We start from the raw sequence: 22073 nt of genomic DNA, 5'->3' as shown, positions 1-22073 counted from the left end.
GAGTAACACTTAGAAATTATCAGGGACGAGATCGGATATTGATTTTGTTTTGTTCTTTTTGTCGAAGGCTACACAGCTAGAACCAATGACATTCAGGTGAATGACGCCAGCGAGAAATTCTTGAAAGACCAATGTGCCAAGCTTCGCCTAGATAAAAGGGCCTCAACAGGTGCCCAAATTCATTTAATTAATTATTATAGTTATGCCAGCGATGCGTATTCAACTGATCAGTTCGTGCACTTTGCCACTTTCCATATCCATAACGGCCTATGTCTCATGTTTGCTTCGTGGAACTTTGATTTGTTTTTTGTTGTCATAGTACAATGTCCGTGCGCAGCCACGGCTTTTTTTAACGGACATGGTAGGCGCGCGACGGTTGTCACAGCCACTTTAAAAGGTGGTCGCGGGCATCACGCCGCCGAACTCCGACGATGGGTGAGCAGAGCAGCATTGCTTTATCTGCAATATTCAACGTAGTCGCTGTTTGCAAAGGCCCAGCCTCTCATATGTGTCCTGCTATTCTATTTTTCTGCATAAGAAACTGCTCTCTTTTATTTGGATTTGGAAACGGGTTGTGCATGCCGGGCTTAGCCAAGGGATTGGATGTTTGGCAACGGACGAAAAAGGTGGAACTTGCCAGGTCTTTTGTTGGCGCTAGGCTAGGGTTCCATGTATGCTGCAAGTGGATGCACCAGAGTGAAATTTACTGCATGAGCTTCGTGTCACATTGTTGACGGAAAAGGTACACAAACATACTCAAATTTGTTCAAATATGGATGCATCTATATCTAAAAAGCGTTTAGATACATGTAATAGAAAGTCACTTGATATGGGACGGAGGGAATATATTTTTAGAAAAATGGGAAGACTTTAATTTGCATCATTTCAAGGGGAAATAAATTTATGTGGCACAGCTAAGAGGAAAAGCGCATCTTCTTTCTTTGTTTGACATGAAAATTTCTTAAGTTCACACCTTAGAAAGATATTATATATTTAGACCTCAGAAGACGTGCAATTTCTTCTCTATTCACCGCACCAAATCTTTTGCACGCCACTCATGCCAAAAACAATCTTACACAGGCAATAGTAAAATAAACATCTGAATAAGTGCATCGATTAGCAAATAAAAATTCAGTGGGTTGAAAAGGAACTTCCACATGCCACAATAACTGAACCTTTTTCATCCACCATACCTGAACCTGAAACTGAACCTGCGAAATTTGACCTGCTACTACCTGAACCACATGCGCCCCTGGAGATGGAGTAAGGGCACGGCCGCTCTGTCATCTATCCCGGGCACCGCGTGTGCCTCCACCGGTTCGAGCCTAGGCTCACCTCTCCGCTGTTCTCCGCCTACAGCGCCGGCCCTTCATGTGGCAAGTCAACACGAGTGGGCGGTTCCCCCAGGGGCTCATAGTGAGGGTGGGATTCCTGGGGTGGGTAGTCCCGTGGGAGGGGCGGCCCGACCGGCGTCATGCGATGTTGTGTTGCCGTGCCAGCCCTGTAGTCAAAGCCCAGGCCACAGGGTTCCCGCCGCGGAGATAAGGCGGTGCTGTTGGGTGTGGGTTTTATAGGTTGCACTGTGCGTCAGCATTTAATGTAGCGGGGGTCAGACGCGTGCATTTTTCTAAGAGTCCTCCGTTGGATTTGAGTTGGAACGATAGCGCATGGGCTTCTCCGGTCAAGGGCTTGTTCCCGGGATTTGTCTCTATGGAATGTGCCATGCCCGAATCCTCGCCTAATCTCGTTGCCTTATGAGCTTGCTTCTGGGACAGTAATCTTGTGCCAGAACATACGATGGGGCGTGATACGACGCTAAACTCCAGTGCATCCAACGAGAAATAACCACATTATTTTCCATTTGTCCCCGGGTATACTACACGGGGTCAACACACCTTGGCTCAACGAGGTGGTAGTTGCCTAGATGAGAAGAGCGTTCTCTGCGCTCTCCGGCCCGCGGGGCAATGTTGAACCAGGACCTGAGAGACAAGCTAGCCGCGCACATTCGATGCCTCCGACGGTGCTGTTAGTTTACATGTGCACGATTATATCTTTGCGACGCACGGGCCTTCTCTCGCTCCTGCTAGCAATTCGGGCAACGAACCCTGGCTTGATGCCATGCTCCCACCTGTTCCGTCTAAAAAAGAGAAATTTGCGTTTGTTTCAGCGGCGCAGCGAAGCGCGCGTAACCAGTTAGTACAACAATAAGATACAACACATTGGAGGAGTTGTATCTAAATGTGTATTTAATGCATAAGATATGATGCATTGGGAGTGCCCTAAGGTCGCCCATGTGCACGTGCTCTCGTAGGGTGTCGTCGTAAGCTCAGTCGATAAAGAAGCGCGCCCATGAGATAGTATTTCTAAAAAAATCAAGTGATGGATGATAGAGGCACAACTCAACAAACGGTCCTCTGCGCAGCTCTATTCACTTTTCATAATGAAAGAAATTTGAAGGAACTTCGCAGGGGTAACTAGCGTTCCTGTGAAATAAGGCCACTAACCAATCGCTAGGTTTGTCATGATTGCTTCACGAATGCCAAAATTGAGCTCCGCAACCTTTCCGAGGAACGCACAACCCATAGCTTGAGGAAATCTCTGGCTACATGCTTCCACCGTCCTTTCCTTACCTGTTGGCCCTGCTGCATCCGATGATGCACCTTACTAATGTTCCTGCTTTGTCGTTTGGATCTGCGTGCTCCGACCATTATGCTTGTCTTCTCCACAAATAGATGTGCGCTTCCATGGTTGGACCTCCAGCATATCTGATATGTGGTTGCTTCGGCATTATGACAAAGATAATCTACCGCCTTGGGCATAAGCATCTCGTCAAGTTGATCCGGATGAACATTGACATGTGTGAGGTGTTCTTGCTTCTCTCCATTGATCGCCTCTATCGCATAGCCGGCCTCGCTTGCAGACTTTGGGTCCTCCTCAAGAGAATCATGAGGCAGGATTAGAATTCCGAGCTTCAAAGGACGGAAATTCTCAAGAGAAGCAGACGCGTTGTCATAGCTAATGGTGGTTGCGGTTGATGATTTAAGACATAGGTTATTGTACTCAGAGAGTGAGATGTGACACTGCAAATACACTTGGCATATTGGTTCTGAAAATTTGCTAGAAAGCCTCAACTTGCTGATGCCATTGAGGAAGCCACAAGAAGGCGAGTATTTGTGCTCATATCCTTGACAACATAATGGATCGGGCCGGAACCATCCGGTCAAAGTTGTGTGGATGTGATTCCACAACCTTGGATTCCTGTGTTCCTTGTGGGCAACCTCTGACGGTATATGTAAGAAATCTTGAGTGGGCAACTGGGTGATCTCTTTGATGGCGACATCAGCCGTGGACTTGAAGTGAGGCGTCACCTGTCGCAAGCACTTGATTGTGGTTCCTATTATGTCTGTACTCTCCGAGAGTTGCATCATTAACATGAGACGAAAATTGTTCTTGGGCATCTTATGATCTTCGTACATGAATGATAGCATGATCTCGAGGCCACGATCCTTGGAATCCATCGGCCGTATGCCGAAGATGCGATGCTGGCCTCCCGGATGGGACACCCGATACACCAGCAATTCACGCGCAAAGATGTGCCCGACGAGAGGGTCGAAGAACAGATGCGGTCGATGAGGTGTTCCGCCAAGCTGCACAAACCTCATGAATTCGTTAGCACCGTCCGCGAGCCTCTCAAATCTTCTGACAGAGGCGGCGATGCTGTCACCCGCTACGCAATGATCATTGTTCCTGTCACGGCCGACAAAAGGAGAGACAAATGCCATAGTGGCATGAGCAATCTGTCTATGAAACGAGGATTGGCTTACCAAATTTCCCCCCTTGTCTTCTTTCTAAGAGAGTTGCCTGCATCTACGTGTTGCCTTGTCGCAGTCCTGGGCAGCGTGCTTCAGTTTCTTCCGCCAATGGAGCAGCGACACGTCAGTGATTTGCCACTTGGCGGACGCCTCCAGCGCGGCCTCCATTTTGATGCGCGCCATCTTCCAGTCTCTCAGGCCATCTCGTGTTGTTTCTTGATCTGATTTGTCCTCATCTTTTCCAGTGGTGGTTATGCCAGAAAAGACCAAGCCAACTGTTTCTCCAACAATGGCAGAACTAACCATCTTAGCCATCTCAGCCATGATTGATTGTGAGGAGTACTATTTTGTAAGAGAGACTAGCCGCAGGTACGCTAGCTGCTCAAGCTCAAGCAATATATGGACTGGCCTTGCTGCTCTCCCCGGCTCTCACTTCAATTGCTTCAGTGCTACACTCGTTCGGTGAATCGGTGAGCGGCTGAAATACCAAAGCCTCAGGGCCACTAATTAATCTGCTACTACTCGGAAATTACGCACTTAGGAATTGGCACAACAATAAAGATAAAGTGGATTTCGCAAAAAAAAAGAAGGTAACACAAAGTGGAGTTAGAGGAGTAGCGTGCCACTCCTCGTGAATTCCGTAGTACGATGTTTGTCTCGGTCGAATCTGAAAGCAAATTTAAATTCTTAGCTGGTCGATTGGATTTAAAGAAAATCAGGCGATTGTGCATCCAGCGATCCAGGACAGGCATGCAGCTGCAAGACGAGGCCAAAGACCTTCACTTTGTCTTGTCTGCTATTCAGGCACGTCGATGTACAATGCGGACGATTGCCGGCAGGAGAGAGAGCATGAATATGCCGATCTTGGTCTGCAGAAACAACGCACACCCCTCCTCGGCGACGGCAACCCCGATGATCGATGCGCCGTTGGCAGAGAGTACATGCCAGGCCAAGTCATCAATACATACTCTGAATTCTCGGCGACAGAACCGATAGGCCAGGCGCCCGGAGACGGATCGTGTTGCGCCAGCGACCCAGCGTCCCGCTTGCATTTTTTGCCGCTCGAGCGTGGTCACGCTCGGCACGTCCGTATCGTTGACTTAAAGACCTAAAAAAAAAGACGCTTACAATGGACTGACATCAGCACTTTTTAGCGATGCTACGTAGTATAATTGCTGATATAAAAGAGAGAAGAATGAAGAAATGCATGAGCCTCCTCTTAGGTAAAAGATGATCTCTTTACAAGAACGATAAGACAAATTTCTCATTATACTATACAAGGTACTTCTGAATTCTTATTTGATCTTTAGAAAAGCTATATATTAATGACTTGGTTTGGCATCTGTGCTTGTGTGACATGGAGTCGTCTTGCCGTTCTAAATTTAGCGTTAACTTATTATGTTTACTGAAACTATACCAAAAGTTTGATATTTACCAAAACTGGACCATATATCAGAACTGTATTTACCGAACTAACTGAACACACACCCAAGCCTCTTAATTATCTGCCTTTTAGTTTCATTCATGTAGTAACTACAAAATCATAAAAGTAATTTTGTCCTATAATAGTAAATAAAAGTGAACATTCTCTACATGGATGAATATTTTATATATCTATATAAATTATAGAACTTTTTATAAACCGACGGACATTGTTTGTAGAAACGAACATTATTTGGATAAAGATCAGCTTTTTTCCAAATAAATATTCTTAAGTATAAAAAAAATGTCCGTGTGTCTATAAATATGTTCAGGGGTATCATAAGAGACATTCGTGAATTTCTAAACAATTAATGTTCTCGAATTTTGGAAAGGCGTTAATGATCTTTAAAATAAATGTTCACGTATTTCTTGCAAAATAAAATAAAAAATATTTGGGGTCCATGACAACTGGCCGTAGCTAGCCTTGGTGGACGAGGGAAACTGAAGGCAAAGAGAAGACATGGAATTCGGTCCTTCACTTTTCAATAAAGCTAAACAAACAATGAATACAGTTTGAATTTGTGTCTAAAAGTTGGACAAGAACAGATCAACACTATTTTTTGGTAAAAGGATGTAGCGGTATGATCCTATAGAACAGATCCTGTTCAAGTAAGGTCGTAGAACAAATCAACACTAAACATACAATCCTTTGCAGAAAGTTTTTTTTTTACGGGGAAAACAACTTTATTAATCTGAAAAGACAGTTACATCTCTGAGTAACAAAGGTAAGAGATTGCTAGGAGGGTTATCAACCCAGATACTTTGATCATGCTGCGCTGTACTAGCCAAAGCATCAGCAGCCTCGTTGGCTTCTCGAGGGCAGAACTCAAACTCGATCTCGTTGAAGTCAGCCGCAAACTTGGAGCATTCATCGATTACAGCTGCTGCTGTGCCATGGAATCTGTCCACACTTTGCATTGCCTCCATAAGTGACAAATTATCAGAGTTGACCAACACTCTGGAACAGCCGAGATGATCCACCAGTTGCAAGCCATGGAGGAGAGCGAATGCCTCCGCCGTGAGGACATCCGAGACCTGGGGAAGGAGATGGCTCGAAGCTCCAATGAAGAAACCTTTTGCATCACGTACAACAGCACCAGTGGCACCGCTGGATGATTCCAATCTGAATGACGCATCAACTTTCAGCTTGACCATTCCACTGGGAGGTTGCTTCCATCCATCACGCCTGATACGAGGTTTCTTGCTTCTTGCCTTTTCAAAATTCAGTGCAAGCACAGTGATCGCAGCAGCCGATCGTCGTGGGGATGGAATACTGCGATCCTTTGCAGAAAGTTTAGTACTCCCTCCGATCCATATTTCATATTTCATTGTGTAGGTATATGCATATCTAGACAAACTGCGACAAGTAATATGGATCGGAGGTAGTAATAACTTGTGAGAAACCTCTCCGGCGAGGCTTCGCCAGAAACAAATCGCGTAGACGATTCCACCTCTCTAAGAGCAGCAACTCAACTTCTTCCTCCCCATCTTTTCATCTTCTTCCTCCACCTCCTCCTCCCCTCCCCCCTCACGTCGCTGCGGCCGCTGCTCTTCGCCACCCCGCGCGCGCCGCCGCCTAGCGACGATGTCCTCCTCCGTGGAGGTAAGTTTTTTTTCTTTTTTAATATACTTTTTTCCTTTTATTTTTTGAAAAAAGCTCATAATAAAAAATCTAAAAACTAAAAGTTTAAAAAATTGAAAGTGCAAAATTAAAAACTTAAAACCTCTGAATAAAAAGTAAAAGTTCAAAAAACAAATTAAAAGTTCAAAAAAATGAAAAGCCAGCAAGCCAAAAATAAAAAGTTGCGAAAATGGTACACAAATGTGACAGCCCAAATGGGCTGTCGAAATTCGTCCGCCAGTTTGCATCTTGGTGGGCATCCGCCCGTTAGTGATCCCCAATAATTGGAAAGGAAGAGTAAATCTATGCAACATACCCGCTGGCATTAGCATTTCACAATTAGCATAAATACTGAGTTTTCTACCTCTTTGTCATCTTCAAAGTAATGGAAGTTAGCTAAGCCCTCCATCTGACATACCTTGCGAAACAACGAACCATTGGCATCAGTAATCTCTTCTTTGGCCATCCAAGCAATAAAATAAATTTCATTCTAAAAAAGCGTGCCACCTACTAAGTGCCACAATTAGGATGAACAAGATTTCTCATAAGGATATTCTCCTAACAAGATCGTGATAACTGCCGCCACCGAGCGTTCTGTGAGACACAAGACCCTAAAGAAACGACATAGCACGTCAGTTTTTTTTCTAGTTTGGGAAAAGTGTGAATGAACCCCGTCCACCAACTGGATATCAAGAGACAACAAAGATTTACGGAACGGAGAAAATATAATCTAAAATACGAATTCAAATAGCAAGCGAGTTGCACGTTGTTGAATTTGAATGCGAATACGAATTTCCCAATCCTCGTGAATTGGAAGAAGAAACTGGATAACTTCCGCGTCTCATCATAGATTCGTCTCTCTCAAACGACGCCCCACCATCCCAATCCCACGTCTCTCTCTATCTAGTCCCGGGCCTCGACTCGTCCCGATTCACCAAACCCTAACCCTAGGCAGCACATCCTCAATCGCACCGCGCGCGGCCGCCGGCGAGACGAGCGAGGATGCCGTCGGGGTCGACGCAGTTCCGATACACGCAGACGCCGTCCAAGGTGCTGCACCTGCGGAATATGCCGTGGGAGGCCACCGAGGAGGAGCTCGTCGAGCTCTGCAAGCCCTTCGGCAGGGTCGTCAACACCATGTGCAACGTCGGCGCCAACCGCAACCAGGCCTTCGTCGAGTTTGTAAGGCCGTCTCCTTCCCCTACTCCCTTGTTCCTCCCGTGTTCGAGTTCGATTCCCCTCGCGATTTTGCCTCCTGGCTACTGCGGCGGGGGTTCGCTGGTATTTTTACGAATTCGCGTTTAGTTGTGCGATTTAGAGTTTACTCATGTGAATATGTGAGATTCTAACCAGTTAAGGAACTGTTGCTTGGCGTCGGTTTTGTACCACTGAACGTTTGGTTACTAGATTTTTATTTGTGGGGGCATTACCTATGGGATGAATTTATTGGTGATACTGTTTCGTGGATTGAGGCAGTGCTGGCTAACTTTTAGGGAATTGCATTTGCATACACCATCCATTATCTAGTTGAGAATTGGTTTGATTGTTGGTCGCAACCCATACAGTGCTAGCAATCACCACAGCAGCGTGCCTCTATTGGGTGAGATGCATACAACTTCATTTTGTATGCTAGAAACACCTCGTTCTTTTCGGCAATTGCACTTCATCATTTGCAATGCATCTGTAATCCGTGGCCGTATCCAATCAAAAAATAAACCCAAGTTTTGTGTGTGTTTGTAACCATCTTAACCAGACTTATTTTATTGTCCTTAATTGTTTCAAGGAACATGAGGTGTTGATATTTGTAGTGAAATACTAATTTTGTTTGTCATGTCAAGGAAAGTACTTGATTTTCTATGACGAACATTTTCATTTGAGCAAGATTTTCAAGTGCTAACAGATATGTGCTTGTCATCATCTACCATAACTGACTGGGATCATGAACGAAGCACTTGTTTGGTTGCTTTACATTTTACAGGGCGAATAAAATGCTAGGTAGCCTGTGGTTTTGTCAAATTTCTACATGCAATAGTGAACATTTTATAAGTAATATTCTATTGCAGAAATGTGTTGCTTTCAGCTTCAGATTGATTCAGTACAAGTTTATATTGATCGAAGAGCTATTCCTCGGAATGTTATTGGAAATTCTAAGTTGATGGGTTCATGACTTTTATCTTATCTGCTCGTATTTCAGGCGGATCAAAACCAGGCAATTTCAATGGTTTCATATTATGCCTCATCTTCAGAACCTGCTCAAGTTCGTGGTAAAACTGTATATATACAGTATTCAAATAGGCAAGAAATTACCAACAATAAAGGCACCGGTGATTCTTCTGGCAATGTCCTGCTTGTCACTTTTGAAGATGTCCAGCCCAATGATGTTAGCATAGATGTTATTCATTTGGTAAGTATTTAAGTATTTATATATCATATGTGAAATCATTCAATTAGTTATCAGGGAAGCTTGCTACACCAATTGATTGCCAAAAAAAAAATGTATTTACTTGTCTTTCAGAACAGTTGTGAACCTTTGTTGCTGTAGGGCTGCAATTTTGTTAATAGTCTTTATTTTGACCGTGCTGTACCTTTGTCAGAACAAATTTGGCGTAGGAGTAACATTTTGTGCATTGTTATACTTGCCCGTTTCTTCATGACAGTTGACAAGATGATGGAATTCTGGTCTTAAATGTATGCCACCAGGCCACAGTGTTTCATTTGGTTTTGTTTGCTACATTATTTTCATTATTAATTCATCTACTTCAGGACACTTTCTTCGAATTTGGAAGTCTGCAAATACATTAAGAAAGACACACTAACCAGAATAATTGTTTAAGATGCAGAACCAAAATACTTCGATCGCAACACCACATGAATTGTAGTTCAAAATATACGTTTCTTTCTCCACCAACTTTGTTACTTTTAAATTTGGTATTCTGCAGCTTGTAACTCCTCACAACATTGCATGTTCTCATGTATTGTAGCTTGCTGTTAGTTATTGCTGTTATGTGATGTATTTTCGTCTTAATATTGAACTTACTGTTCAGCTGGTTGGTTGACAATGGACTTGTATTCTTGTTCCATCTTATAATTGTTTGTGCATGATTCACATTAGGTATTCTCTGCTTTTGGGTTTGTTCACAAGATAGCAACGTTTGAGAAAGCTGCTGGTTTTCAGGTAACATAGTGCTTGATCAAGTTGCATATATATTACTACTTTATAAAATCAGCTTAACAGTTGGAGTTTCTGCAGGCACTTATCCAATATACCGATGCCCCAACTGCTCTAGAAGCAAAAAATTCATTGGATGGAAGAAGCATCCCGAGGTAGTACATTTTGATAATCGTGCGAATGATGTGATTTTCTATTTCATAAATTTACTCAATGTGTCACCATTGCATTGCATTCTTAATATTGTGTTTCATCAAATCTGTGTTACAAACGTCATAATGTGATTTTCTTTCAGATATCTGCTCCCTGAGCATGTCAGCATTTGCCACTTGCGTATAACATTTTCTGCGCACAAAGATCTGAATATTAAATTTCAGTCACATCGCAGCAGGTACAAGAAAGTTTACAGTTTTTTTTGTTCATCTTTTGGTCTTGCTGAGCTCTTATATACACTTCGATTAGGAGAATTACACAAGTTTGTAACATTATTTGTTTTCATTGCAGGGATTACACAAATCCTTATCTTCCTGTTAATCCAACAGCAATCGAGGGAATTGCACAGGTATGCTTTATAGTTCATACTATTATATCTGATGTTATGTCCTTTTATTGCCGCTTACACAGTGAAAACTTTGCAGCTCACATTAGGGCCTGACGGGAAGGTTAAGGAGCCTGAGAGCAATGTACTTTTAGCATCAATTGAGAACATGCAGTATGCTGTGGGAGTGGATGTTCTACACACTGTAAGTGTATTTACTGTCATATTTTCATCTTCATTTTTTGATCAAATAAGAACATATACCTCAAGGAAATTGTTGTATAATCACCATATGAGGTAATTTCAGGTGTTCAATTCTTTTGGTACTGTCCAAAAGATTGCAATGTTTGAGAAGAATGGTGGAATGCAGGCTCTAATACAATATCCAGGTATGTCCCAACAACTTTAGACCTCACCATGTCATGATTTGTAGGATATGCTGAGATATCGTCACACCTGATTTATTAAAAGCAGCTTGACCTGGATGCACCTTGACTGTAATTTTTTCTATCTGCATATAGTTGTTAATTCGTGATGAGCCAACTTCATAGGTGATACTGAACTCTGCAGACATCTTACTGATGCTGTACTGATTATTGAGTAACATATGTGTTTCTGCATCATAAGTTTCTGAATTAGGGAACTTCAGCAGAGAGGTGTTGGAGTTCGTGAAGACTTAAAATGGACATCAGCAACTATCCAGAGCTATAAAGTTGCCTTTAGTAATTTCTTGATCATTTCTTACCCTTTCCTGTAAAAGCATATTCTCTTTCTTAGTAGAGGTTTCTACAGTCCTGTCTCCCTTTCATCGTTGTGTCAATTGTCTTCCTCCTGGCAACCTGTTCTTCTTCCTTAGACACCACCTGCCTTAATTTGTTCCCTTTGTGGTTAGAGTAGCAGTCACCATGAGGATGTATCCAGTGCTTCCTACCCTTGCAGTGCTCCCAGCGACTCCCTCCTAAAATCGGTGCAAATGGTCATGAGAAATTCTCAGATATTGTTTAAACAAAACCAATCTACCACGTAAATGTCAATTCTAGATTCGGTGTACACATTGAGAAACCAACAAGTCAACTTCTGCTGAAATGTAAATCAGAATGAAGGAAAAGAGAAAATGAAGCTACTGTTTGCTGGAATTTGTCTTTTTCTTTGTTTCTCCTAATGTATCTGTTGAATTTACGTAGAATGCTTGATTCTATATGATGAATAATCTAACACATTCCTTTGGGAATTTTATTACGTCATTTGTACTTTAGAAGCGCAAGGTGAGAAGCACTGTAAGGGTACGAGAATCTGCAGTTCAAGATAGCATCTTAGCATCTGATGTGATTAATTTATGTAGCCTATCTTGACACTTCTAAGTGTGACAAAACAGATCCTATGCCATTTTGCTGTGTATGTGATTTTATCAGATCCTTCACTCCCAAGAGTTTTACTCCCTCCGTCCCATATTAAGTGACTTTCTATTAACATGTATCTAAACGCTTTTTAGGCATAGGTACATTCATATTTGGTCAAATTTGAGTCACTTAATATGGGACGGAGTATATTTCTTTTATCATCACTATGGTTAGAAGTGAATTGTGATGATCTAACAAAAGCGGCCACATAGTTGTTCTTTGTGCTGACTAATATATATCTCCTGGACCAAGAGGCTCATTTGCTATTGGATCACCATTATCTATTCATGCATATTCACTACAACTTTTAGTTTCCTGAAATATTCATAGAACTGAGAAAAGCCGTATTTGCAGATATATCCACAGCAGCAGTTGCTAAACAAGCTTTGGAGGGGCATTGCATATATGATGGTGGTTACTGTAAGCTTCATCTGTCATACTCTCGTCATACTGATCTCAATGTAAAGGTATACTTAATAGTTTCAGGCTGTATAAGTTAAAAAATAATAAACTACCTTTTCAAGTCTGCTAATGAATAATTAATGTACCCATTTAGAAAAACAAACTATTGCTATATCGAGGCAGAATAATCTGTCATTCAATTTGCCAAAGTACGCTTTCTCAACAACTTGTTTCCTTACTGTCTGCTTCCAGCACATTCTTCCTGATCTGATATCTATATGGTTGCATTCAGGCACATGATGAGAGAAGCAGAGACTACACAGCCTCAAATCCTAGCGCCCAGGTGCAAGCTGCAGGTCAAGCCCCAGGTTTAAGCACTGCAGGAGTGGCATGGCAAAACACCACACCAGCTGCTTCCTTTTATCCAAGCTCAGCTGGAGGGAATCCTGTTGGACAAGTGCCAGCATGGAATCCTAACATGCAGCAAGGGGCTTTTGCCTCTGCATCAACGTCTTACCCTACACAATCATTGATGGCAAACTCTGGTCCCCACTATCCTGCAGTAGGATCCAGTTCCGGCGCCCCCCCAATGTTGTACCAAGCTCCACAGCAGATGCCGCAATATGGTGCACCCCCTGCTGCTCCACCTCATGCACCATTGGCTGGCCAACCGATGTACTTCCCGAAATAAGCTGTTAATCTGGTATAGCATAGTTTGTTCGTTATCTCCAGCAGCTATGGTCTCAAGTTTTGGAATTGCATTGTAACTCTTCTCTGTATCTCCTGTTACTTGCAAGATCCATGTAGCAAATGTACCTTTGCAAGGCTGTTGGTGCCTGTAAACTGCCCGCAAAATTAAAATGATGCATGTTCGTTCATGTCATGTTCGCTCAAAGCTTCATGTTCTATTTGTACAAATTTCTTGGTGCAGAACTCCAGGCTGCCGGCTCCTACTAAGTTCTGTCCTGGAACTAAACTAGGGGTTGTATGTCATATTCACATTTGTTGTTGGCTATGCCTTTTTGCCGGTTGGTATCAATTCATGTCTAGCTACAACTTGGACCTGTTAAGAATTTTTCTATTCATGTGGGAATTAAATTAGTTCCTGTAGAGATTCATACGAATTTTTTGAGAGCCTTTGTTACTTTCATTTATAGCGAGGTGTTTCTATCTGATGCACAGCTCTGGTGCCTCTGCTTAAAACCATCTCTACGGTGCAAACTGTAAAAATTCTATCAAAAAAAGTTCAAAAAATTCTCAAAAAAATTACATATGTCAAGAAAGTGGTGTTTTATATATGTGTAAAATTTGAAGTCCAAACTCAATGGCCTTTGGTAGCAGCGAAAAAAAACAAATTCTGCATAAATAGTGATCTTTCAATGTTTGATACTATTCACTGTAATTTTTTTTTTAATTCTTTCCAAATGATTTTGACTTTGAACTTGAAATTTTGCAGGTGCGTAGAACATCACACTCCCAACATATGGTATTTTTGTAGAATTTTTTTGAAACTTTTAAACATGATTTTTATGAAATTTGCACGGTTAGCACCGAATGAGGGTTTTCACCGGATACTTCCCCTCGTATGTCATATTCGCATTTGTTGTTGGCTATGCCTTTTTGCCGGTTGGTATCAGCAGTCAATTTGATGTCTATCTACAACTTGGACCTGTTAAGAATTTTTCTATTCATGTGGGAATTAAATTAGTTCATTTAGAGATTCATACGAATTTTTTGAGAGCCTTTGTTACTTGCATTTATAGAGGTGTTTCTGTCCGCTGCACAGCTCTGGTGCCTTTGCTGAAAACCTGTAATGATCAAAATGGTATCAATAAACGTTACTTTTAACTTTTAATTGGGTTTAGCTTGCCTTTGGCGACAGGTTCACTTTTTAACACCTAAACTTGTAGGACTTGGAACTCTTCTATGAAAAAATCTGTTACGAGGGAGATTCCTTGCCGTGCCTGCCTGGCGTGCCAACTGTAAACCCTGCTGCATCTGTGTGTGATTCCATGTGCCATGTCAATCGAGGTTTGTACTTACACCAGATCCAAACAATGGCATTTTAGAATTTCTTCGCACACAAAAACTCACTCATGAAAGGGCGTCGAGCGATCCGAACCAACCATCGCATACGCCTGAAACATCCGACGTGGCAGCAAGAACGAGCCACAGCTCACACCGCCGTCCAATAGCAGCCCTCGCTTTGATTCCCCGGTATCCCAGCATCCGGATAACGCAGGATAAGAGCCAACGCCGCTCATTGGCCACCCATCCCACGACGCACCGCAGCCCTCTGATCGGCAAGCAGCGCCCATCGTAGCCGTAGACGCAACCGGAGCCTCGTGGCCACACCCCAGCAGTTTAATACAGTCCGAGCTGCCGCTGCCCACAGGAACGATACTCTCCTAGCTCTTCTCCGGCGCCCTCTTCCGTCCGTGATCGCTCTAAGAAAAATGGCGTCGATCACCGCCCGCGCCCCCGTGGCGGCCTTGCGCCCGTCGGCGTCGCTCAACTCCGGCTTCCTCGGACACTCCAGCCGCCTTGGCCTCGCCTCCTCGACAAGCCGGCGCAGCCTCCGGGTGGAGGCCAAGGGCGAGTGGCTCCCCGGCCTCCCCTCCCCTGCATACCTCGACGGCAAGTAAGTTGGCACATTCCATACAATAAAACCGGCCAAATATTTAACGAACACTGTCAGTGGTGCTTACACACATGCATATTAATTAATTTGACGCAGGCTGCCGGGTGACAACGGGTTCGACCCGTTGGGGCTGGCGGAGGACCCGGAGAACCTGCGGTGGTACGTGCAGGCGGAGCTGGTGAACGGGCGGTGGGCGATGCTGGGCGTGGCGGGGATGCTGACGCCGGAGCTGCTGACCAAGATCGGCCTCATCAACGCCCCCGAGTGGTACGACGCCGGCAAGTCCACATACTTCGCCTCCTCCTCCACGCTCTTCGTCGTGGAGTTCATCCTGTTCCACTACGTGGAGATCCGGCGGTGGCAGGACATCAAGGAGCCCGGCTGCGTCAACCAGGACCCCATCTTCAAGAGCTACAGCCTGCCGCCCCACGAGTGCGGATACCCCGGCAGCGTCTTCAACCCGCTCAACTTCGCGCCCACGCTCGAGGCCAAGGAGAAGGAGATCGCCAACGGTACATACATGCCCTTCTTCCAGTTACTGGAGTAGTTCCTACGGCCAGATCTCAAACGGAAAAGGAATTTAATTGGTCGTTTTGTGATTTTGTAGGGAGGCTGGCGATGCTGGCGTACCTGGGTTTCTCGGTGCAGCACGCGGTCACCGGAAAAGGGCCGCTCGACAACCTGTTCCAGCACCTGTCTGACCCGTGGCACAACACCATCATCCAGACCTTCTCCGGCTAATTAAGTCGACGTGTGCCTGCTGGTGCTGGAGGCAGATTGATGCATGCATGTAAAATTGATTGATGGGACGATATGTCTCTCTAGTTGAAATGGTCGACAATGCACTTAATTTGTGTTGTAAAGTACTACTCCGTGCTAGTGTTATGCATGCTATGTGTATGGATGCATGGTGGATCGAGGAGTGGATGTGATTGGTATGTACATTACAGAGGAAGCTGATGGTTCAGTGCTGTAGTATCTTGTGACGATGATGATCTTTGTTGTGCCTAATAGCATTGTGCTTATTAATTAACTGTTTTTTTTTGCGCTTGTATATATCCAAGTGGCTCGATTTCTCGGATATGGAAATTAAAGATTATTAATTCCTAGCTAAAGTGACTTCAAAAAAATTACTCTCGCGTTAAAAGTATAGCGCACACATGTTTTTTTTCAAGATTTAACCTTGACCAACAATTTGTCTAAATATATATACATGGATTAGTTCATAGTATAAAATTGATATCAATGAAAAGTTCCTTTGTACGTGGCCAATAATGACAATTGTATATCACACAATACAAGTATATAAATGTATAGGTGTACTAATTGTTTGTCGGAGTTAAATTTTGAAAAACATGTATGTCCTGTATTTCAGAACGGAGGGAGCAGGTGATGACAAAAATTAGCTAATCCAGACCCAATGCTGAATGCTCTACTCTTCCGATTCTGAAATTCCTGCTTTCCTTGACTTGTTCCAAATATTAAATTCCTTTTGAGTTTAAAAAATGCATATTCCTTATCAGGAAGCCTTTTTACTACTAGGTGTCATTTCATAAGATCTAAAGAGTAATCGTAACAAGTAGGTAGCAGTGTAGCATGAAGTATGCAAGAGGACACCAAACACAAACCAATTCTTCGCTCCACCTAAGGTAAATTTGAAGGATAGCTTCAATCAACAAATAACGATGGAAATAAGAAATCAAGATGCACATAGATTTAAGGTAGAAAAATGTCAAGGTGAGGAGTGAAAAACATGTATTTTTTTTAAAAAAAACACATGGTTTTAGATCAACCGGTCATGCAACTTCCAATATAAGCAAATTGATACATAATTTTCTCTAGAACCTCTATAGATTACAACAAACGCTAAAACATTACAAATCGCTAACCACAGTAACAACCACAAGAGGGTAGGACAACGGAAGTGCAGAATCAACACATTTTGTTCCATTCGATAATTTGTCAAACTACTCACAAACCTTGGTCCAAACTACACGAAATTTGGCAAGACAAAGCATACACATGAGTTTCCAACAACCTGACCAAATTTCAGCTCAACCGACACATCGTTTGTTTACCTAAACTGTTTGCCAACTAAAACTACTCTGTAGTAGAACTGTAGCACAACCTGAACCTTGAACGGTAGTCAATTGTTGGCCTCCGAGCTTAGCTGGTCCTGGCTGGGTGTCCCCCAATGCACTGTAGCAATCTGAAGGAGCCTTTTTTTTAGGGGAATCTGAAGGAGTCAAAGCTTGAACACGAGGTGTTCGGCAACATACTTTGTCTGAAACTTTATTTTTTGGCCTCCCTTTGACCATATGGGCCGCACCCAATGTCTCCCTTCTTCTTCTTTTCCTTCCTGGGCCGCTCCCCTCCCTCCTTCTAGCCCATCTCGCTGCCGAGCGCCCCAGCCCCCTCGCTCGTCTTCCTCGGCGTCCTCGCGCGAGCGCCGCCACCGCCGGTTGATCTACCCTTCGATTCTCTTGCTCCCGACCGTTTCTCCTCCCATCGCCCCACGAACCGCCCTTTAGCTCCCCGTTTGACCTCCTTAATCTCCCCCAATTCGTAACTGAGTCGAAAAACAAGGTAGGGCGGTTGCCCTACTGGGTCCTCCGCCCGTGAGTTTGACGTCATACAGTCAATAATGGCTTTTGGGTCCGTCGTCGAGAGGAACGTGCAAAGGCCGCTCATGAGGCTGATAAGCATGGGCGGCGCACCGATCCTGCAGCAGCTGCACCTGGAAGAACGGTTGCTGCGTCGCACCAGTGACAACTGGTGTATTGTCAATGACGGCACGGCTCCTCCCACCATTGTCATGGGTGTCTCCGGGTATATCATCTTGGTTTCATCAGCATTTTTCCTTCGTTTGTGTGTGCCTAGTGAAGTTCAGTTGTTAATGTGGTTTCCTTGTCGACAGGAAAGTCTCTGAACTTGTTGAGGTAGAGCCTGTTCTTCGGGATAACGTGCCAGTTGTAAGGAGATTCAGTGGAGGTGGCACTGTCATTGTTGATCAGGGAACTGTGTTCGTGACCTTCATATGCAATAAGACTGCTGTCACTGGGTTGCAGCCGTTTCCTCGCGACATCATGTCATGGACAGGCCAGCTATATGGTAAAGTGTTCCACGGGTTTGGTGAATTTCAGCTGCGTGAAAATGGTATGTCAAATCAGCACAGCATTTCACCATCATCCAGTTTAATGTCAGTCTCATTGTTTGATATTAGTCAACTAGAACCTTCATCGTGCTCGATCATGCCTTTGATTATGCATTGTCTCGAACATTTAATTGGTGGTGTACATCACTGATCGCTAGTTTCTGTTTCATCTTCTCTCCTGTTATACTATTTTTATCTATTGTTTATACTATTTTTGTTGATTGTACTTAGGTCTCTAGATGGCTCAGGGTTCCCCATTTCCCATGTATCGAATATTGACCAGTTGCAGCACACTAAACTTGTCTCTATAACCTACAACTTTACATTGCACTGATTACAAGAGAGCCGTGGAATCACATATCATGCAAGTAAAAAAATCTAATTTTCGTTGAAACATATAGTTGTTATTTCAAAGTTTAAACATCCTCTGTCAATATGTTATAGTCCTTTTGTATTTACGTATTGTTTTGCAAGGATTCTCAAAGCAATTGAATGGGTCATTTTCTACTAGTTCTATTGATACTATGTCTATTTAGCATATCTCATTCCAAATTTGAAATTATATTCCTAAAAGATTGATCCTGGATCTGGTATATGAATTTGAATGAATACTTGGGGATGCCAGTAATGTTCTTGCTCTGCATATTTTTTGAAGACTAAACTTGTCTTAATATTTGCAGACTATGCATTTAGTCATCGAAAATTTGGTGGAAATGCTCAGTCCATAACAAAAGATCGTTGGGTACATCACACATCATTCTTATGGGATTATGACGTCAAAAATATGAATTATCTTAAAAACCCAAAACGTGCTCCTGAATATCGGCTTGTAAGTTCTCTCCGTTATATTTTTCCTCCAATCAATTACCAGTTCATTAAAGTTTTAACCTTTTAAACAGATCGTGGAATTCATAAACTTGAACTCTGGCTAGTATGTCTGGATATCAGTTTTTGTGGTTTGTTATCTTTATCAAATTTAAGGTTGATCAGTGTTGGTATATTTCCACAAACATAGCGAATCAAGTTGAGGTATGAGTAGTTGGCCAGTGGCTATCTTTCCTACTATTTCCTGAACAGCTCAGGATGACAGGCTATGTAAACCACTGAACAACTGGCAGTGGATTACTTAGATGTTTTTCGATCAGGTGGTTTTATTGTACCCTAAGTGACAGCTGAATTCTGCTGAATATGGAAATTTCTGCTTAGAATAGATACACGTCCAAATCTTGGTGCGATCGTTGTCCTAGTTTACCCAGGAACAGCTTTCACTAATCAGTTAATTCTAATTTTAGAAGATAGTTCCATCGAGAGGCAGTAAGAAAGTGTAAGAGTGAGATTGCGGTTTACAATTTTACCTGTATTGAAACCTGAAGTGTGAATGATTCAAGGTATTTCAATGTAAGCGTTTCTTTGGGGATACTTGAACAAAGTAGCTAGCTGAAAGCAGTGAGTTGAGTAGTGCATACTGGTTTATCACCAGTATTGGCTGCAACGGTCTGGCTTGCATAAAATGCTTGTGTAGTTTGACTGATTAGCTTTGATCCCACGATTTCCAAATTAAATGGCTCCTATATTTTTCAGGCGCGGAACCACACAGATTTCTTATGCCGCATGAACGAGTATATGCCATCAAGGTCAGTTTTTACCGAAGGGCTAATTGCCGCCCTTAGCGAGCACTTCACAATCCAACAAACAGGGCCAGAAACAGCGCTCTCCCATGATAATGACTTTGAGCCTTCTACAAAGCTATTATCACCACAGGACTTACAAGATATCATCTCCTCAAAAGAATCCTCTACAGTACAGAGAGTTCCAGGATGGCCTCAATCTTGAAGACAACTTTGTGTACTTTCTGATGTAGGAAAATTTGTTATTTCACACGGTGAACTCAGCTTGGAATTTAGACAGGCATTGTTCTCACTGGATCACCGGATTTATTGCTTCAAACACACAAGCATAGCCTCTCTTTTTTTCAAGTGGGCTGAGCCCATATGTAATATTGTTCAGACTTCATCATATGTTCTGTTCATTGTGATATAATTAGCAATTCGGGAAAAGACAAGCGACTCGGAAACCACCTCTTTTTTCCATTAAAGGGTTCCCAGTTTCATTAACGAAAACCAAGTGTATGAGTTCGCAGCCTTGCAGGAAATAAACCAAAACATCCAGCGGTACCGAGCGCCAGCCAAAGTGCCAAACCAGTAAGCCAGCACCACAAGCAAACAAGTACGCTATGGCAGCCAGCACCCACAGGCCACAGCCAAACAGACCTGATGTGGTAGGACTCAAAAGCCACCCGCGACAAAGGTGTGGCTGCACGCCGCAGACGCCCCCCCGAGAATCTCCCATCTGAAGAAATGCATCTGGTTTTACAGTATTGAGGAACGACCCGATCGCTAGGTTTTGTATTACTGGTGAACACCACATGTTTCTGACGGGCTTGTTTGGTTTGGGGTTAAAATGTGGCCGCATCTAATCTTAGCCAGGCCACAACACATGACTACATGAGGATATGTTTGGTTCATTGCCATACTTTTCTGGCCATATGATCCACCTTGCCAGCCATTTTTTTCACTACACTTGTTGTGGCAGACAAACTTTGCATAATTTTAGTTGTGGCAACACTAGTTACGGACCAAACATATCCTAAAGTTACATGTCTAATTTTACTCATTTTTTTAACTGGTTCGATGAGATTGACCCAACGGTCGTGGTTCGTGACAACAGGTCCAGGTTCGGAGACATAAATACATTGGTAATAAAACATTTCCACAACTCGATTAAAAAAAGAAGAAGGTGCGATTCAGATTTTCTTTTCAGAGGACTCATGACGCCTCCAAACCCTGTAGTATCCCCAACATAAATACCGGTAACCTGATCCTGACCAGACTTGGGTAACTACAGCGGAAGTCCCCAAAGCCCTGCTGTTTCTGAAAGATAGCACCGGTGCTGCCACGGAGGAAGGCGGAAGAAATGTCCCCGGCCAGTCTTGCTGTTTACTTATGGCAGCGCTGCCGCTCCATTAGTAGATAGATCCACGTACGTGACAACACGGCCGGCCAGGCCACGGATAAGTCCATTGCGTCACGCACGAACGTGGCAACAGTGGTGCCGCACGCACGGACGCGATGGAACGTACGTACAACGCAGCGAAGAATCCCCTGCGCGGCTGGTCAGGCGCTATTGTCACGTCCGTCTCGGCAAACAGAAAAAAAAAAAGGATGCTATAGCTAGCAATAATAATCCTGGCCCCTTCTGGCTGACACGGTACGGGCAACTCGATGGAAAGCGCGTCCGTGCGCATGGCCAAACTCGCCTGCAATCCATCCATCAGTCAGTCAGTCACGCCACCACGTGCGGGCCTGCAACAAAAGGAGAAGTCCCGAGAGGCAGAAGATGTCGGTCCGGCGCGAATCACAGCAGCGTCGACCGCTCAGCGCTTGAGGAGTAGCTAGGCTAATGGCCATTTCAGCCACACGCAAGTGTTATTTTGAAAGGAGCTTATGATCATTGCTTCATTTCCAAACAGTAGTACGAGAAAACGAAGCTGCTGGCCGGCTTGATGAGACTGTTGTCGATCGTCTCCACCCAGAAGACCGATTGTGTTTCGATAAGTTTAAAGTATTTTTTTGATCAGTTTGAAAATTTTAGCCAAAGCTTGAAGCTTCAAACCTGAAAAACTATTTTTTTTACTTATTTGCTAAGAAGAAGTCGTCTGCTTTTAGTTAGAGATAGGTCGACGTGCTGGTCCGTTGAGTCTTAATAGAGTAATATAATGATGTACAACACGTGTTAGAGGAGCGAGCGAGGATGGCAACCGGATCTTAACCCAATGGTTATAATGCATTTATTGA

General features: G+C 43.5%; 4 protein-coding genes across 8 annotated transcripts; 3 read left to right on the top strand and 1 right to left on the bottom strand.

Annotated features, from left to right (window-relative positions):
- Positions 1 to 2475: 2475 nt before the first annotated feature.
- Positions 2476 to 4182, bottom strand: LOC112271859. The gene is made up of 2 exons (XM_024462058.1): positions 3825 to 4182; positions 2476 to 3727 (listed from the first exon to the last, which is right to left on the bottom strand). The coding sequence occupies exons 1-2, from the start codon at positions 3865 to 3867 to the stop codon at positions 2520 to 2522; spliced, it is 1251 nt and encodes a 416-aa protein (XP_024317826.1). The 5' UTR covers positions 3868 to 4182; the 3' UTR covers positions 2476 to 2519.
- Positions 4183 to 7762: 3580 nt separating this feature from the next.
- LOC100829820 (polypyrimidine tract-binding protein homolog 1) lies at positions 7763 to 13319 on the top strand. Of its 5 annotated transcripts, none has more exons than XR_001407166.2 (11): positions 7763 to 8097; positions 9110 to 9319; positions 10028 to 10090; positions 10166 to 10239; positions 10380 to 10475; positions 10589 to 10646; positions 10723 to 10827; positions 10930 to 11011; positions 11250 to 11344; positions 12377 to 12442; positions 12717 to 12790. XR_001407166.2 is itself a non-coding variant. In XM_024461343.1 (11 exons), the coding sequence occupies exons 1-11, from the start codon at positions 7918 to 7920 to the stop codon at positions 12722 to 12724; spliced, it is 1044 nt and encodes a 347-aa protein (XP_024317111.1). In that variant the 5' UTR covers positions 7763 to 7917; the 3' UTR covers positions 12725 to 12859. The 5 variants fall into 5 exon arrangements, 4 of the variants coding, with proteins under 4 accessions (XP_024317111.1, XP_014756868.1, XP_014756869.1 ...); XM_024461343.1 differs by lacking the exon at positions 11250 to 11344 and adding an exon at positions 12579 to 12633 and having other exon boundaries at positions 12377 to 12489; positions 12717 to 12859; XM_014901382.2 differs by lacking the exon at positions 11250 to 11344 and having other exon boundaries at positions 12717 to 12943.
- A 1483-nt stretch (positions 13320 to 14802) lies between these two features.
- On the top strand, positions 14803 to 16115 carry LOC100830344 (chlorophyll a-b binding protein 4, chloroplastic). The gene is made up of 3 exons (XM_010236855.3): positions 14803 to 15065; positions 15162 to 15577; positions 15673 to 16115. Exons 1-3 carry the CDS (start codon positions 14881 to 14883, stop codon positions 15804 to 15806), a joined length of 735 nt encoding a protein of 244 aa, XP_010235157.1. The 5' UTR covers positions 14803 to 14880; the 3' UTR covers positions 15807 to 16115.
- A 1312-nt stretch (positions 16116 to 17427) lies between these two features.
- On the top strand, positions 17428 to 20276 carry LOC100838915 (lipoate-protein ligase A). Its single transcript, XM_003572184.4, has 4 exons — positions 17428 to 17894; positions 17983 to 18221; positions 18900 to 19048; positions 19801 to 20276. Exons 1-4 carry the CDS (start codon positions 17710 to 17712, stop codon positions 20050 to 20052), a joined length of 825 nt encoding a protein of 274 aa, XP_003572232.1. The 5' UTR covers positions 17428 to 17709; the 3' UTR covers positions 20053 to 20276.
- Positions 20277 to 22073: the final 1797 nt, after the last annotated feature.

The sequence above is a fragment of the Brachypodium distachyon genome, chromosome 3 (genome assembly GCF_000005505.3).
Source record: "Brachypodium distachyon strain Bd21 chromosome 3, Brachypodium_distachyon_v3.0, whole genome shotgun sequence".
NCBI lineage: Eukaryota > Viridiplantae > Streptophyta > Magnoliopsida > Poales > Poaceae > Brachypodium > Brachypodium distachyon.
Note: the sequence above shows the minus strand (reverse complement) of the source record. Positions and strands in the feature narration are given on the sequence as shown.

Coding starts and splice junctions, on each gene's coding strand:
- LOC100838915 (XM_003572184.4), top strand. CDS start 17,710: ATGGCTTTTGGGTCCGTCGTCGAGAGGAACGTGCAAAGGCCGCTCATG. Junction 18,222..18,899: donor ATTTCAGCTGCGTGAAAATG/GTATGTCAAATC, acceptor TAATATTTGCAG/ACTATGCATTTAGTCATCGA. Junction 19,049..19,800: donor GTGCTCCTGAATATCGGCTT/GTAAGTTCTCTC, acceptor TATATTTTTCAG/GCGCGGAACCACACAGATTT.
- LOC100830344 (XM_010236855.3), top strand. CDS start 14,881: ATGGCGTCGATCACCGCCCGCGCCCCCGTGGCGGCCTTGCGCCCGTCG. Junction 15,066..15,161: donor CCTGCATACCTCGACGGCAA/GTAAGTTGGCAC, acceptor AATTTGACGCAG/GCTGCCGGGTGACAACGGGT. Junction 15,578..15,672: donor GGAGAAGGAGATCGCCAACG/GTACATACATGC, acceptor GTGATTTTGTAG/GGAGGCTGGCGATGCTGGCG.
- LOC112271859 (XM_024462058.1), bottom strand. CDS start 3,867: ATGCAGGCAACTCTCTTAGAAAGAAGACAAGGGGGGAAATTTG. Junction 3,728..3,824: donor AAGACAAGGGGGGAAATTTG/GTAAGCCAATCC, acceptor ATCATTGCGTAG/CGGGTGACAGCATCGCCGCC.
- LOC100829820 (XM_003574479.4), top strand. CDS start 7,918: ATGCCGTCGGGGTCGACGCAGTTCCGATACACGCAGACGCCGTCCAAG. Junction 11,012..12,376: donor GGCTCTAATACAATATCCAG/GTATGTCCCAAC, acceptor CCGTATTTGCAG/ATATATCCACAGCAGCAGTT. Junction 12,490..12,716: donor ATACTGATCTCAATGTAAAG/GTATACTTAATA, acceptor GGTTGCATTCAG/GCACATGATGAGAGAAGCAG.